Below are 16,827 nucleotides of genomic sequence, written 5' to 3' on the forward strand. Positions count from 1 at the left end.
AATATTGTTCGCAGTCACACACATGCACAGTCACACATGCACACACACACCCTCCTACCTTAATCAGCACCACATCCACAGTCCTCTCTCCTTTGGCACAGAAGCTGTACCTCCGCCTGTGTCTCTCATACATGCTGGCAGTTTCACCGTTGCTTCATCGTCTGAAGCTGACGATAATTAACAAGCAGTGTATGAGCCATTCCACAGAATAAATCCTCAACTGTCACACAACTCTCTGTTGTCTCCTCTTTTTCTCTGGACTGAAACTCAGTCAGAAAAACACAAACATGAAAGACTGAGGGTGGAGTTCACGGGGGAAAAAATCCAACTTTCCAGAGCTGCAGGCTGCTGATTTTCTTCACACCATAAGAGCAAATAATGCCACAAATCAACTGTAACTAAACATTTTTACCACTGATTAGCTACAGAAGAAGATTGAAATGTGCCAAATCAACTCTTAAATTCACTTTAACGCCTGTTCAACAGATTCAAAACCAAGATGAAAACTCATGTATTGATGGTAACATTAAAACAAAAAGAAGTGCTGCACATCCACAGTCTGATGTGTTATCCAGTAAAATTAATGGATCTGGTGTTCCTTTCTTACTGCATTTGGGGTTAGAAAATGAGCGTCTCTGCCCACATCTGTTCATAACAGCAGCCCCTCCCTCCATCCCTCCTTCCCACTCGCTCTTCCTTTTTTCCTTCAGGCCCTCAATTCCTCCTCCCTCTTTCTCTCCCTCTCTCTCTCTCTCTCTCTCTCTCTCACACACACACACCCATCACATCTGTGATGAAACAAACTCCCTCATCCATTTGCCACCTCTCTGCTGCTCCCTCACAGCATAAGAACACTGAAGCCCTGTCTGAATACAGCCTCTGCACTATGACAGACAGAGACAACTTTTTATCTGCTAAAACAGAAAAAAAATACATGGAAGAGTGCTGCTGGATGATGAGATCAAGTGTTATTCTGCTGCTGTGTTTAAAGCTGTATGTGTATGTGCTATGGTAATTCAGGGCTCAACAATAAGGATTGCCCGATTGCCTGGTGCAAGTAAAACTCAAGGGCGGGCATGTAAACTAACAACTCACTTGCCCGATCGGGCAAGTTGCTAAAAAATAGTAAAAGTTAATAACTAATTGATAAAATAAATTAAATTAAAACGTGCTCCTTCGGCTCTGATGCAGCGGTCTCTCTGCCTGAAGTACGGCACTCATGCTGAGCTTGTGTTGCATTCAGGCATTGTCACGTAAATAACAACTTCCAACACTTAAATAGGTCATAGCACAAAACAGCAGCATGTCAAGTGACTTTTTACTGTTATTATATTCAATACAATTGTATGTTCCTAAATCTTGAGACACCTCATATGTAAGCTAGACAGACATTTCCCCTGCTCATACTGTGCACACATGTACTGTATGTACTTAGTCCTAAAGAGCCCTTCTGGTGCCAGTAGATACATAGAAACATCCCAGCAGGCTGTGCTTTGCAAGCATACAAAAAAGTTTCACACATGTGAAAATTATTTTTTATGCGTGTGTTTCACCTCCACTGCTACAACTCCATCCTAGGGGAAACACTGCTGTGTGCGTTTTGTGCAACAGGTGGATGTGGTAGTCTACTGGTAGAGTAGAGAGAGAGCTAAGTAGCGTTGAAGTAGATTAAAGCAGGGCAGAGAGATGGAAGCAAAATATATTAAACCCGGTGTTAATACAGCAGAACTGGAGAGAGGGGTGAAAAATAAATAGAGGTGGGCATGGCTCAAGTAGGGCGCAAAATTATAGACAGAGAATGATTGACAAATTTTTCACTTTAAGCCCTGACACTGTCATTTTTGTGTAGGAATTAAGCTACAATACATTACATATGTTTAATCCCACCGGTCACAATAGTGACCGTAAAAAAAAGTTTCATTTCTAAGGCTATAAAAATGTTACTGAATGATCTATCAATGCATTTCCAGCAGATATTGAAATAATAAAGGGTCTCAATGAAATATGTGCAGTGTCGCATGTTTACTGTACATTGTCACATGACCAGAGCTGTTTACTTCCTGTTTGCGCCAAGAGAAGAGGATGGCAGCAAGGAAGCTCACACAGAAAAGGTTAGTAAAGTATGTTAACATAAATATAGGACATAGATTTTTGGTACACATCATGTTTAAGGTGTCTAGTATTGATATATGCATTTGCAATTACTCAACTTTGTTTAATGTGGTCACAGAACTCACAAAGATGTCACCGGCAACAATAGTGACCGGTGGGATAACCCATTGTATCTACATGCTAATACACGTAGGCTAACTGTTCTACCTTACTTTCTGCTGCTACCTAACTTCCTACCTAATTTTACACACAGAAACACACACACACACACACACACACACACACACACACACACACACGGACCCAAGGAAGACTAGCTAGCTAGCTAATTCTGCTGCTACCTAACTTCCTACCTACTGCAACTTTCCACACACACACACACACATACACACACACACATGAAGACTAGCTAGCTAACTAATTCTACCTAACTTTCCACACACGCACGCACACACACACGCAATTACAGGTAGGCACACACACGCACACACCACACACACACACACACACACACACACACGGACCCCAGGAAGACTAGCTAGCTAACTACCAAACTTTCTGCTGTGTTTTCTTTTAGATTTACTTTGAGTCAAGTTCTTGATTTGTTGGATCAAGATGAGTTCCCAGACAAGGCATGCAGCATTGCAATCATCCCTCAAAATGAAAAAGATGCTGTACTCAGTGATTGTGACAGTGATGGGTCTGACATGGACTATGAGGGGGAAACAGGCCATTTGCCAGCAAGGCTGTTGAATGCATATGCCGAAGTTATGCAAACAGAGCATGATTGGAATGATGGCCTCCCCTTCACCACACCCCCTTCCCCTCCCCAACCTCCTTCCCCCTTCCCCTGTTCCAGTTCCCCCACTTCCCGCCATAACAATGAAGGCCAGCTAGAAGACCCAAGGGCCTCTAAGCGCCTGAGGGTCCAGACAGAAGACCTAAGGGCCTCTAGCCTCCAGAAGGGCCAGCCAGAAGACGCAAGGGCCTCTAAGCGCCAAAGGGTTCAGCCAAGTCAGCCAGAAGAACCAAGGGCAAAACTGCAAGTGGTCAAAAATAAAGATAGAGTATTTAAACAATCCAAGAGGCCTTCCACTGCTGTTATTCCAGAATACACAGTATACAGACCAAATGCTGCAGAATGTGTAAAACAAAGCTGCCCCAACCCATTGGATGTTTTCTTACTGATGTAGCCACCCACCCTGAGAGAGATCACAGTTGAAATGTCCAACCTCTACTCCACCCAGACCAAGGGAAAGCAACTGAATCTAAGTATGGATGAGCTCCTCACATTCTTTGGGATCCTAATTGCAAGTGGATACAGCTCTGTCCCAAGAAGACACATGTACTGGTCAGTTGACAATGATGTACACAATGAGAGCATTGCAGGTGCAATGCGGAGAAACCGCTTTGATGATATAATGGCCTCAGTTCATGTGGTTGACAACACCAAGATCACTGATGACCCATTTTTTAAGGTTAGACCCATCTTCTCTGAGCTCAATCACTCATACAAAATCATGCCATTTCAGGAATGGCTGTCAGTGGATGAGAGCATGATCCCATACTACGGCCGACATGGATGTAAACAATTCATCAAAGGCAAACCAATTCGCTTTGGTTACAAGGTATGGAGCCTCGCCTCATCCAGTGGATACATGTACCACATGGAGCCATATTGTGGATCACACACTCTCCTCCCAGAGACAGGGTTGGGTCAGGGACCCAGGTTTGGCAGAGCAAGCTCAGGTGCCTCAAGGTTGCAAGTTCTTCCATGACAACCTCTTTACCACTCTTTCACTCATGGATGAGATGACTGTATGCAGATAACTGCATACAGTTACAAACAAACAGTACTTTGGAGTCTAGGGAAAAAAAGCTGAAAAAACCATCAAAATGCCCTAAATGTTCCAGGAAAAGATGTTATTTTTTAGTCATTCAAGGCATTGCTTTGCTCTTTGTTCTACAACCTATTTTATTTTGTTGTTCAGTCAGTCAGTGTAGGCCTATACTTGAAAGCATGTTCAGCAGCTACCTCTATCCTAAATGTTTACCTTCATGTTCAGTGTGCTCAATGTATACTGCACTAAAAATGAATGTGTTCAAATGAATTTTGCACTAAAAATGAACGTTTTCAAATGAATGTTGCACTAAAGTAAGTTGCACTAAAGTTACAATGTTGAAATACATTGATGATTGTTGTTGTTTTTTGTCTTAACCTCAATATTCATAACGGTGCTCCCAGTATTCATATTGCTAGCCGATAGTATAGGGCTTATATGTAAAATATTCACACTACAATGAGAGAGCATTTAGAGGCAATGCTAGAACTTTTAAAAGTGATAATAACTAGCCTTTATATATAAGGATGTTATACACTCACGCGCACACACGCACATACGCACACACACACACACACACACACACACACACACACACACACACACACACAAACACACTGCACAGGTCAAATAGACCTATATTTAGTCTGTCCAATGGTTGATACCACACAGTATCCCACCGGTCACAATTGTGACCGATCATAAAACACACTTTTTCACACACTTTTCCATTAAAATTTCTAAAAATTATGATTGATTGTTTCAAAGGGATACTAATGACACATGATTTGGATATTTTTGTGTCTGGGAAAAATTTGGGATTAAATGGGTTAATTAATAAATACAGTATGAATAAAGATTACATAACATAAAAATAACTGCAGTCTTTGTTATTTGATAGCTGCTTAAATTAAACAATTTTTATAGGGCAAGTAAAAACTGACTTCGGGCAAGTAGATCTCTGACCAACTTGCCCGACCGGGCAAGTGAAAAAAAACCTTAGCGTTGAACCCTGCAATTATATATGCTTCAATTATAATCTACTGTTACACCCATGTGTACCACCAAGCAGAGTCAATCCCCAATATATATATATTTATATTTTGTGCTGCTGCTACTACTCTTGAGATCATTGGAACTACTGGAAATGTAAGTTTCCATGTTTTCTTGTAAACAAGGAATTGTTTTGCCCTTTCTATCAATAAGTGATGGTGTTGGTTACAGGACACTTTTAATGAAAATAACAACAACAAAAGTTTTATGCACGTTTGTCAACAAATACTGTATGCATTTATGATTGGATAGAATGTCAATGTATCAGGGATATTCATCACTACAATTCCCATCATGCTCTGGGTATTGCAAACTGAGTGTGTTATGAGGTCTAGTCTAGAAGCCCATATATTTTCAAGCATAGAAAGTTCTGCTGACAGCCCCTGTTTGCACTGTAACATCCTCGTAACCATGGAGGAGCAATCATGACACTGGTTAAGGGACAGGCTGAATCTAGCAGTCTGTAAAGGTGACTGTGTGTCACACTGCTACAGTACAGCAGGTCTTTCCTCTGGCAGAGTGATGGCTTTTGAGGCCCAGACACACCAAACCGACTTCAGAGAACTAGCGGTGATGAAAGTCACCTGCTGCATGTCTTGGCCAAAATGTTGCACATGAATACACCACAAAGGCCAACCAACATGTACGTTATGTGCCTGCGCTACACCAGCTGGCGGCAGTAGTCTATAATCGTCATTCAAAAAGGGAAACAGGAAGACTGTCTTGACGCTAGTTAGGCAATTAGCACACTGTGTGCCAGTGAACAATAACACAAACCATCATGAAATGTTCCTGCTAAAGAGCTCAATGGCTAAAGAAAAATAATTTGACCTTATGGAACAAGTTTGTTTCACTCCCTCTCAACTTTAGCTCTTTGTTTACTTTCCTCACTTCCTCACTCTTCTCCTGCGGTGAGCTGAACTGCCAATCAGAGGGATTTTATTCAGCGACAGCTAAGGCTGACTCAACATGCTGAATCGGTGGGAAAAAAGCCGAATAGCGCAGACGAGGGCCAACAGTACAGGACACACCACACCGACAAGGGCGACAGAAGCTCACCAACGGCCCAACTTTGACCAATGGCTGACCATCAGCTTGGTGTGTCAGGGCCCTTAAAGAAACTGATGAGCTGACAAAGACCCTGTTCACACTGGGTTTTAAAATGTGTCTTGGAGGATCAGATCACAAGTTGACGACGCTAAATACATGTGTAAACAACCACCAGACACACTGTGATGCGATTACTCAACCTACTTACTAAGGTAGTCTGGAACAGGAGTGACCTGCCCTGCACTCCTTATGATTCAACCAAATCTCACTCCATGGTCATTGAAAAACTTTGCTTGGTCAGTGACTTCCAGCGTCAGACACAGATGAAAAAATCTGTCCTTTCACGTCTGTACCATATGCGGCCAGTCGCTATTATTGTTTAATGGCACATGGCAACATCTGGGAGAAACGTGGTGGGACAATAATGAAAGTTAAGGCGGTGGGAGTCTGAGCAGGATGAGTGAGAGGGGTGGTGAATGGGTCCAACAACCACTGACTTTCACCTGGGAAGCCAGTGTTCACTTCCCCTAAGACTGTAAAGCCAAGCCTTGTTCTTTTTCCTAAACCTAACCACGTGCTTTTGTTGCCTACACCCAACCACATGCATGCATTGGTTAAACGTTTGTTGTTGAAGAAAAAAATGTCTTGGCTGTGTTGTACTGACATTGTGTATTTATTTTGAAAGTGACTGTATGCAAACTGTACCTTTCCTATAAAAACTAAAGTGTATTTTGAAAACAGAACAGAGATTGACTCAGCATCCCAGAACGGCAATAACCAAAGCACCTAGGGTACCTTTCGTGTCATATCTTGTCATGGAAAGTCCTGACATACATCGATATGTGAAAAAGTCGGAGTGAGAATGTGTTGTATGATTGGCTAGTACTTGTTGCCATCATTGGTTGGATTGGTTAGGTTTAGACAAGAGCAGTGGGATTGGTTAGGGTTTGGATAAGAATGTCTGGGTAACGTAGCATTTGCAAATTTGCATGCAGGATGTGGTGGTTTGGTTTGGTGATTGCATGTCAACGCTCAAGTCTTTCCTATTTTATGACAAGCTGGTTAAAGTGATGTGTGACTGTCCACAGTAATTATATTGTGCCATGTGGAAGGAGATGTGTTGAATTCTGCTGACAGCAATCTCTCCAGCTATTTCAATACAACAGCTAACGTGACTGGTGACAGTGGATGTAATAACTGTGCACAGAGCCCTTAGAACTTCTGGTAGAAGTGACATAGGCATTAAATCTGATCACAAGTGGTCAGCTGGAGACACTTGATAGAAACTGTGTTTCTGCTGTCCAGTAATCCTCAGATCACCAAAACAGATTTGGTTTTAAACCAAATGTGAACAGGGTCAGACAGACAAAAGACAAGTTGGCTTTTTTCAGCTCTAGAGCTGGTAGTGGTTTCACGCCGTTCTGTTTAATGATAATGATAATCACAAAGTTTGGCATAAATGTTGGTCTGACAGACAAAACCCGTGACAGTTAACCTGTCCTCAATTCAGCACAGTACACTGTGTGTGTGTGTGTGTGTGTGTGTGTGTGTGTGTGTGTGTGTGTGTGTAAATGCTGTTACTCACTAACTGGACCAGAGCACTAACTTACAGCCAACAAGTGGAAACACTCTGCCTCATCTGCAACCAATCAGCAGCACACAAACAGCAATAACCACGGTAACAGCTGTACGCCATCCAGCTGTGATGCAGAGAGACAGAGAGAGAGAGAGCTGTGGAAGTACTTGCTCTGACCACAAGGAAGCAGCAAAGGACCAACATTCACATTTCTAACCTTCCACACAAACACAAAAGCACTGAGAGCCAGCCCCATCCTCTGCATTACGATATAATTATCTGTTACGTGCAGCAGCCTGTGCTCTCTCTCTCCTGTCAGGCTTGTCTCCCTCCTCTCTCTGCCTGCTGCGCACCTGAGTGCAATCGGCACTCAGGTTTATCAATTAAGGAAAAAGAACTTGAAAATGAATTGGCTTTGCGACGACTAGAGGTGGAAGGACAGCTTCGTTTAAAGGAACTTGAGTTGAAGCATTCATCCTCACCCGGTGCGTCTCAATTTCAATCTGGCGAATTTGATGTTAATAAATGCATTCGTTTGGTCCCTCCCTTTAATGATAAGGATGTTGATAAGTACTTCGTTTTGTTTGAGCGTGTCGCAAACACATTAAAGTGGCCTAAAAACGTCTGGCCTTTGCTTTTGCAGAGTGTGTTTACAGGCAAGGCTCAAGAAGCTTACGCATCCCTGTCACTTGAGAGAAGTCTGGATTACGGAGCAGTTAAAACAGCTGTGCTGCGGGCATATGAATCGGTGCCCGAGGCATATCGTCAAAAGTTTCGCCGATTCAGGAAGAATGACAATCAGACTTATGTTGAGTTTGGACATGAAAAAGAAGCACTGTTCGATCGTTGGTGCCAATCTAAAAATGTTGACAGTTTTGATGATTTGCGCAATTTAATGTTACTGGAAGATTTTAAGAACTGTTTACCAGATAAAATCACTACTTACATTAATGAGCAAAAAGTATCCACAGTGTCTGACGCGGTTCTGGCTGATGAGTACATTCTCACGCACAGAGATGACTTTGAAAAATCAAACTGGTCCTCTGAGCGTGGTGCTCCTGTTGCCAGGTCCGTTGTTTTTCCGGCGAAGTCAAATTCTCAGGGCGAGATGAAGACTGGTAGTAAGGGGGGTGTAGACACAAAAGACTTTTTTTGTTTCTACTGTAAGAAGCGTGGCCACACCATGAACCACTGTTTTGCTTTGAATAAACGGAACAAATCTCCAAAAGCAGTTAATTTGTTGAAGACCAAAGCTTTGCCCAATCAACAGTCTGGTCCCAAACAGTCTATTTCAGATAAACCTGACCTGGATGTGTATGCACCTTTTCTTATGAAAGGTTTTGTTTCCCTGTCAGAGGGGGACCCGAAAATCCCTGTTACCATTCTGAGGGATAGTGCAGCCTCACAATCTGTCATCCTAGAAGGGGTGCTACCGTTGTCGGCCCAGTCCTCTGTTAACTCTGATGTTTTGGTCCGAGGGTTTGGTATGCAGTTCGTGGGTGTGCCCTTACATGCTATTTACCTTGACTCAGAGTTGGTTAAGGGGCGTGTAGTGGTGGGAGTTAGTCCAGAATTTCCTGTAGAGGGGGTTTCTTTCATTTTGGGCAATGATTTGGCTGGGGGTAAAGTATTGTTGAATCCTGAAGTAACTGCGGTTCCTCTTTCTGAACACTCAGACGATTTGGGGCAGAAATTCCCAGAGGTGTTTTCAGTTTGCGCTGTCACACGCGCAATGTCAAACAGTCAGAAGCAGGATTTGCTTGATGAGGTGGATGAGGTAGGATTGGCGGACACTTTCATGGCCGATCCTGGCTGTCCGGTCTCTCCGCCAGCAATTTCTCCTCCTGCTCATCCTCCTCCACCTGTGGTCACTCCTGCAGCTTCAGTTGTTTCCTCTCATGTTGAGGGGAATAGCTCGAAAGTTTGCATGTCACGAGAGCAGCTCATTGTTGAACAAAAAGCTGATGTGCCGTTAACTCCTTGTTTTGATGTGGTTGTTCCAGGGGACGAAGTTGAGACGATGTCCTCTGGGTACTTTTTGAGAGACGGCGTGCTTGTGCGCAAATGGATGCCACCACACATGTCCACGCAGGATGATTGGGGTGTTGTGACACAAATTGTAGTCCCAAAAACACACCGGCATGAAATTCTCAAATTGGCTCATGATAACCCACTTGCTGGCCATTTAGGGGTTAACAAAACATATGATCGTGTCTTGAGGTGTTTTTTCTGGCCAGGGGTGAAGCAGGACGTGAAGCAGTACTGTAAAACATGTCATCTCTGTCAAGTCTCTGGTAAACCTAACCAGACAATTCCACCATTTCCCCTTTATCCAATTCCAGTGGTTGCTGAACCCTTTGAGCGTGTTATTGTTGATTGTGTTGGTCCCTTTCCGCGCACAAAAGCTGGGAATAAGTTCCTTCTGACAATTATGTGCTCCGCGACTCGGTTTCCTGAAGCCATTCCCATGCGTAAAATCACAACTCCAACTGTTGTGAAAGCATTGGTGAGGTTTTTCTCGTTGTTTGGGTTGCCTAAGGTGATTCAAACTGATCAGGGATCCAATTTTATGTCGCCAATTTTTGCACAAGTGATGAAGCAACTTAACATCACTCACTGTTGTTCAAGTGCGTATCACCCAGAAAGTCAGGGGGCGACTGAGCGTTTCCATCAGACTCTAAAGTCAATGCTCCGCACATACTGCCTGGAATCCAGTAAGGACTGGGGTGAGGGTGTCCATCTCCTCCTTTTTGCTACCCGTGAGGTAGTTCAGGAGTCCCTGGGCTTTAGCCCGGAAGACCTGGTGTTTGCGCACACTGTGCGTGGCCCTCTTAAACTTCTGCAGGAGAAATGGCTGGGTGATAACGAGCCACAGAATTTGCTTGATTATGTCAGCAATTTCCGTTTCAAGCTTCACCGCGCCTGTGAATTGGCGAAGCAAAACATGTCTGTTGTTCAAACGAGAATGAAAAGGTGGTTCGATAGAAACGCTAAAAGTAGATCTTTCAGTCCTGGCGACAAAGTGTTGGTGTTGTTGCCTATTCCTGGTTCTGCTTTGCAGGCGCGTTATAACGGCCCCTATGTAGTCCAGGAAAAAGTGAGTCAGCGGGATTACATTGTTGGAGTAGACTGTGTCACATTAACATGTTGAAGCCCTGCCTGGACAGAGATTCTGTCCCGTTGTCTTCTGTTTGTGCAGATGGCAAAACTGTTTTGGCGCTGTCCAGTGCTGAATGTATTGATGAGGCTCAGGTAGCCGGGGCGCTGTCCAGTGCTGATCTCAAAGAGACACCGGCGGTTTCAGCTGTGTCTGACGTCCAGTCCAGTGCTGTTGTCCAAGGACATTTGAAAAATTCTGAAATGTTGTCCAAGCTTGATGAGTGTTTTCTGCATCTGACTCAGTCACAGCATGAGAATGTGATCAGTGTAATAAAATCTCACATTTCTTTGTTTTCAGATGTGCCAACTCGGACTCACGTGCTGCAACATGACATCGATGTGGGGGATTCTCCACCGATAAAGCAACACGCGTATAGAGTCAATCCCGATAAGCGCCTCCGTTTACAACAGCAGGTAAATTATATGCTGGAAAACGATATCGCAGAGCCCAGCTCTAGCTTGTGGAGTTCCCCGTGTCTCTTTGCTGACAAGTCTGATGGCTCTGACCGGTTCTGCATAGATTTTCGGAAGGTGAATGGGGTCACGAAGCCAGATTGTTATCCTTTGCCCCGAGTTGAGGATTGTGTTGATCATGTCGGCAGTGCCAATTATGTGACAAAACTTGACCTGTTAAAAGGGTATTGGCAGGTGCCGCTGACTCCTCGGGCAAGGGAGATCTCTGCATTTGTGACCCCTGACGCTTTCTTACAGTATACGGTTATGCCATTCGGCGTGCGTAACGCACCTGCTACATTTCAGCGTTTGGTAAACACGGTCTTGTCAGGCTTGTCAGGGTGCGAGGCATATTTGGACGATATCGTGGTTTATTCGAGTTCGTGGGACGATCACATGCAGCAGCTTCAGGCAGTGTTTGGAAGGCTGCGTGATGCCAACCTCACACTCAATTTGGCAAAGTGTGAGTTTGGTCAAGCTACAGTGACGTATTTGGGAAAAGTTGTGGGTTGGGGGCAAGTAAAGCCGGTGCATTCTAAAGTTGAAGCGATTCTGTCGTTCCCTGCCCCTGCTTCCCGCCGTGAGCTACGCCGTTTCTTGGGGATGGCGGGGTACTACAGAGGCTTCTGTAAAAACTTCTCGGCTGTTGCGGCTCCGCTCGCTGATCTGTTGAGTCCAAAGACTCCCTTCCATTGGTCTGACAGTTGTCAGCGTGTGTTTGACTGTGTAAAGGCCTTGCTAACTCATGCTCCAGTCCTGGCTGCGCCCACATTTGATCGTCCGTTTTAAATGTCTGTCGATGCGAGTGATGCGGGGGCGGGTGCTGTGCTCCTTCAACATGGAGATGATGGGGTGGAGCATCCAGTCTCCTATTTCTCAAAAAAATTTAATCCGCATCAACGTGTGTACTCTACTATTGAAAAGGAGGCTCTCGCGCTTATCTTGGCACTCAAACATTTTGAAGTTTATGTCGGCTCTGCTAGTGCGCCAGTTGTTGTGTACACTGACCACAACCCTCTTGTATTTATTCATCAGATGCGAAACGCCAATCAGAGGCTCATGCGCTGGGCACTATTTTTACAGTCTGTCAATGTGGAGGTCCGCCACATCAAAGGCCGAGAGAATGTCCTGGCCGACACATTGTCCAGATGTTAGTGCGTGAATGATGTTTGCGGCGCTTCCCCCCCATTCACGTTTTTAAGGTGGGGGTGTTACGTGCAGCTGCCTGTGCTGTCTCTCTCTCCTGTCAGGTTTGTCTCCCTCCTCCCTCTGCCTGCTGCGCACCTGAGTGCAATCGGCACTCAGGTAGAGAGAGGAGGAGGGGATAAGAGGGACAGGGAGAATAGAGACAGGGCTTGGCACACGGCACAGACACCAGCACAGGTGGTGAGGAGTTTTTCCGTCTTTTACTCCTTTGTTCTCTTTCCCCAAGCAGGTTTTTCCCCCATGCTCATTTAGGAGCTGGGGTTTTGTTGTGTTAGTTTGTTGTTTTAGTTTGGGCTGGAGATTACCGGTAGTTACTTTATTCGTCTTTTTGTTTATTCTAGATTTAGTTCCTGTTCAGGTAGTTTAGGAGGAGGCGCTGGGAGCAACGGCCCACTGCGTGGTTGGCCCAGCGTCTTCCCTCTTTCTGTTCTTTTTGGCCAGAGTCTCCAGTCCCTTTTGTTTCTCTCTTAGTTGTTTGTGTTTTGGTTAATATTTTGGGTTATAAAAATAAAGCTTGTGGGTAAGCTGTTACTTTTGGTGTGGCGTCCTCTTTTATATGTTGCAGCCTCCTGCCCTTATGGAGCCATGATTTCTATGTTTGTATGGAGGCCGTAACATTATCCAGAATAGAATGCTGATGATTCAACATCAGTCTGGGTATTTATGTCTATGCCTGGATGACTGCAATGGTGTCCTGTTCGGGGTTCCCAACAAAACCCTGGACAGGCTCCAATATGTGCCAAACTCAGCTGCCAGGGTCCTCACCTGCACCAAGCCCTGGAGCACCAAGCACCCTCATTCATCTCCACTGGCTCCCGGTCAAGTCCCGCATAATCTACAAAATCCTCCTTCTCACCTACAAGTCCCTCCATGCCTTCGCCCCACAGTACATAACGGACCCCTTCCATCCCTACACTCCGTCCAGATCTCTGAGCTCCTCTGACTCCAGCCTACTCTTCATCCCTCAGTCTCGCCTCCGAACTTTTGGTGACCGGGACTTCAGCGTCGCTGCCCCCACCCTCTGGAACTCTCTCCTCCCTCTAACCCGCAACACCCCTTCACTGGACATTTTCAAATCCACCCTCAAATCTCATCTGTTCACCACAGCTTTTTAATTTGATAATCCATCTCATGTCCAGTGTACCATCACACAGTTTCTCTGCTTTCTTCTGCTGTTTGTTATAGTTTTGTTGCTTTTCTGTACTGCTTGTGTTGTATTGTACTGTTCTGTTGGTGTTATTGTTTCCTTACTATGTATTGTAAAGTGACCTTGGGTTTTTTGAAAGGCGCTATATAATTAAAGTTATCATTATTATCATTATTATTATTATTATTATTATTATTATTATCATTATGTCCTTGGAAGCCATCTTAAAATAAATCTCAACTTCTTTACATAGTAACAAGTCATTAAACCCTAACCTGCAAAATTACAGAGTGCAGACCAAGGTGTTTTAGGGTATAGCCAATGGTGTAGTGGTAGCTGATGAGATAGGTGTACCACTAAGTAGTGTAGGTTACTGAAAAGGAAGTGGGTATACGCTCCTATATATTCCAATGGCTTTTTGATTGATAAGTGGGTATACTGTATATGACCAGAAGGTGGGTATACCCCCCTATACCCTCCACTCACCACTGGGTAAACCCCAAACACTGAACTAATTTACAGACATAAATGGATTTCTTAGATTTATAATGAAAGTATTTTGATATAATAATGATTAATGAGAACATCTGATCAGTCAATGTAGTTATCACAATAATGTTGTAAACAAAACAGAACCAAACAAAATATATTTGAGATACTGTGAGCAGAGAGACATAAACTCCATCATACAATTCTGAAAAGTCTGAAAATATGGCATTTATTTTGATATTAAAATAAAAAACTTTAAACTCAATAAATGATTGCAGAAGTCACTTCATGTTTTTGAGATATCTTAGTAAGGTTCCATTTTCATAGCAGGTAGTGTTGTCACGATATCAAAAGTTTGACTTTGATACCAATATGTAGATACCAATATTTTGATACCAGTATCACAGTACTCAATACCGAAATGATACTTGAAACTGAAATGATACTGATTCAGCAGTTGATACCTAATAGATCCAAAACAGAATGTCCACAGGGGTTGATCACATTTTGTTGCAAAACCATGAGACCCACAGAGTGTACAAAATACATTGACAATAAAATCTTATGGTGGGGGTAAGCAGTTTCATTTTGGTGTCACTGGGCTGAAATCCCAAAATAAACTTTGAGCATATTGTAATTCAAGTGGACTTAAAGAAAACTAGTCCTCTGCATCTCCTCTTGACACCGTTTTCAGGTTTTAGAAAATCTAGCCCATGACATAAGACTTTGACCAATCACAGGTCACTTCAGAGAGAGGGCATTCTATTTCTAGTTCTAGTGGCTGTTCTACAAATGCACATACTTGTGCACACCCCTTCAGTGGAAGCCTGATTTAATGGTGGAGAATCCTGCAGAGAAAGTTGCTATTCCAGCATTGGCAACAACTGCCTACACTGCCTAGCAGCCCAAAAAAGAAGGACAGGGTTATCAAAGTGTGACAACAAACGAAACAATACACGGTTCAATATCGATGAATCATTTCAGAAATTGTTGCTAATAGTGTAGCCTTCTGCTAACTGGCGCCAAAGGCCCATAGCTGCGGCTTTACATACACATCTCTTTACCAATCTCTTTTCACAATAAAAGCCTATATTTGGTTATGTGATTGAGAACAAGGTGATTTCAAATTTGCAGTAAACTGAAATAAGTTATACTACTCACTGTTTATATCTACAGACCTTATTCCAGCTTCAGACAGGTCACAAAGTCATTATACCTCTTCAGTACATTTTTCAATAGACTACTACATCGGCATACTATCAGCTATAGAAACCATTCAAACGTCAAAACATTAAGCTCATAAAGGACATTTCCGCTTGTATTTAACTTTTCACTACATTTTATACTTCTTAAAGTACATAGCATTTCTTTTTTCATTTTTCATTCATCCACACCATGCTACTTCTGCCAGTGCACCACCAGACAGAAAACATCCCAAAGGTTTTTGTGCTTTGTCATATCATTGTAGAATATGTGAAGGGTACCAGTGATGGGCACATCTGGGTGATGCCGTACTGTGTGTCAGCATGTTTGGTGTGTTTCCATTTATATAGCCTTCCTGCATCATCTACAACCTATCCCATTCTGAGCAAATGTAAAATAAAGCATGTGGGACACACCACATTACACTTCAGATGGAATGACGTGATCACACCATCTCAAAGCATTGGTCGTTTACCTTTTTAACCAAGCGTGTTGGTTATTAGCATTGTCTTGCTAACAAAACAGAGCCTGAGTTAGGTTACAGTAAACATCTACTTCTTTTAAAAGATGATTTATTAATTCTTACAACTCATAAACCGTGACAGGTGGATTTTGGACCCAAAACCAACACCAGGGTCAGGTGGAACAGTTTATACTGAACTTTAATACACCACTTTAACAAATACAGGGAGAGCAGACAGGGAGAGCAGACTGGTAAAGCAACAGAGAGTCAATACTCAGGTTCAGAGCTCCCAGGGGAATTGAGTCAGTCCACAGCTCCCTGTGTGGAATGCTGAAGCAGCACACAGGCAAGGAGCCGGCGTCCAGTGGACACACACTCACAGTAGACAGTTCAATTGTGTGCAATGGGACGAGAGGGGGCAGGCAGAGAGAGATGTCAGAAGAGCTGGGATTTTTTTCCCCCATTAAAGGGTTTATTTGGGGGAGGTTTTCATTATCCGCTGTGAGGGTCCAAAGGACAGAGGGATGTCGTATGCTGTAAAGCCCTCTGAGGCAAATTGTGATGTGATATTGGGCTTTATCAATAAAATTGATTGATTGATTGATTGATTGATTGATTGACTGACTGATTGATTGATTTCAAAACCAGGCACACTCACAGAGGAAACAGCTTCTCCATACGAAGCCGGCCATGGACAGGGAAGAGCTTGTCAGCAGCGATGGCAAGTGGAATCCGTGGCACACACACAAAGGTGGAGTGTGCAGCCACACAGCAAAGCAATCCACAGCACAGAGGATCACTGGTCTATGTATCTCTATATCAACTGTCCCGTCACATCTGATGTCAGATCAAAGGGGATTGGCACCGTTTGGCACGCGTAATGGAGCTGCTCCCGGCTGTGCCCCCGGCTGTGCCCCCCCGGCTGTGCAGCCAGCTCGCCTGGCTCATCCTCGTCCTCCTCCTCCTGCTGCTGCGGCGTGGCACCGTTTGGCACGTTTCGCACGCGTAATGGAAACACAACCTGATTTAATTAACACAGCTGCAAACTAATGAGTTCACATCCCTCTCAGCAAAC

General features: G+C 43.8%; 1 protein-coding gene across 4 annotated transcripts in view; it reads right to left on the reverse strand.

The window, feature by feature from the left end:
- The window catches only part of akap13 (A-kinase anchoring protein 13), a 207,115-nt gene that overhangs the window by 157,214 nt on the left and 33,074 nt on the right, over nucleotides 1–16,827 (reverse strand). The window contains exon 1 of one of the 4 annotated variants that reach the window (XM_049574391.1): nucleotides 59–186. The exons of the other annotated variants lie outside the window; for them this stretch is intronic. Coding sequence (XP_049430348.1) covers nucleotides 59–133 — 75 coding nt within the window. The 5' untranslated portion in view covers nucleotides 134–186. Of the gene's footprint in view, nucleotides 1–58; nucleotides 187–16,827 lie in introns of those variants that run through there. 4 annotated transcript variants of the gene reach the window in all.

This window comes from Epinephelus fuscoguttatus, linkage group LG4, assembly GCF_011397635.1.
Source record: "Epinephelus fuscoguttatus linkage group LG4, E.fuscoguttatus.final_Chr_v1".
NCBI lineage: Eukaryota > Metazoa > Chordata > Actinopteri > Perciformes > Serranidae > Epinephelus > Epinephelus fuscoguttatus.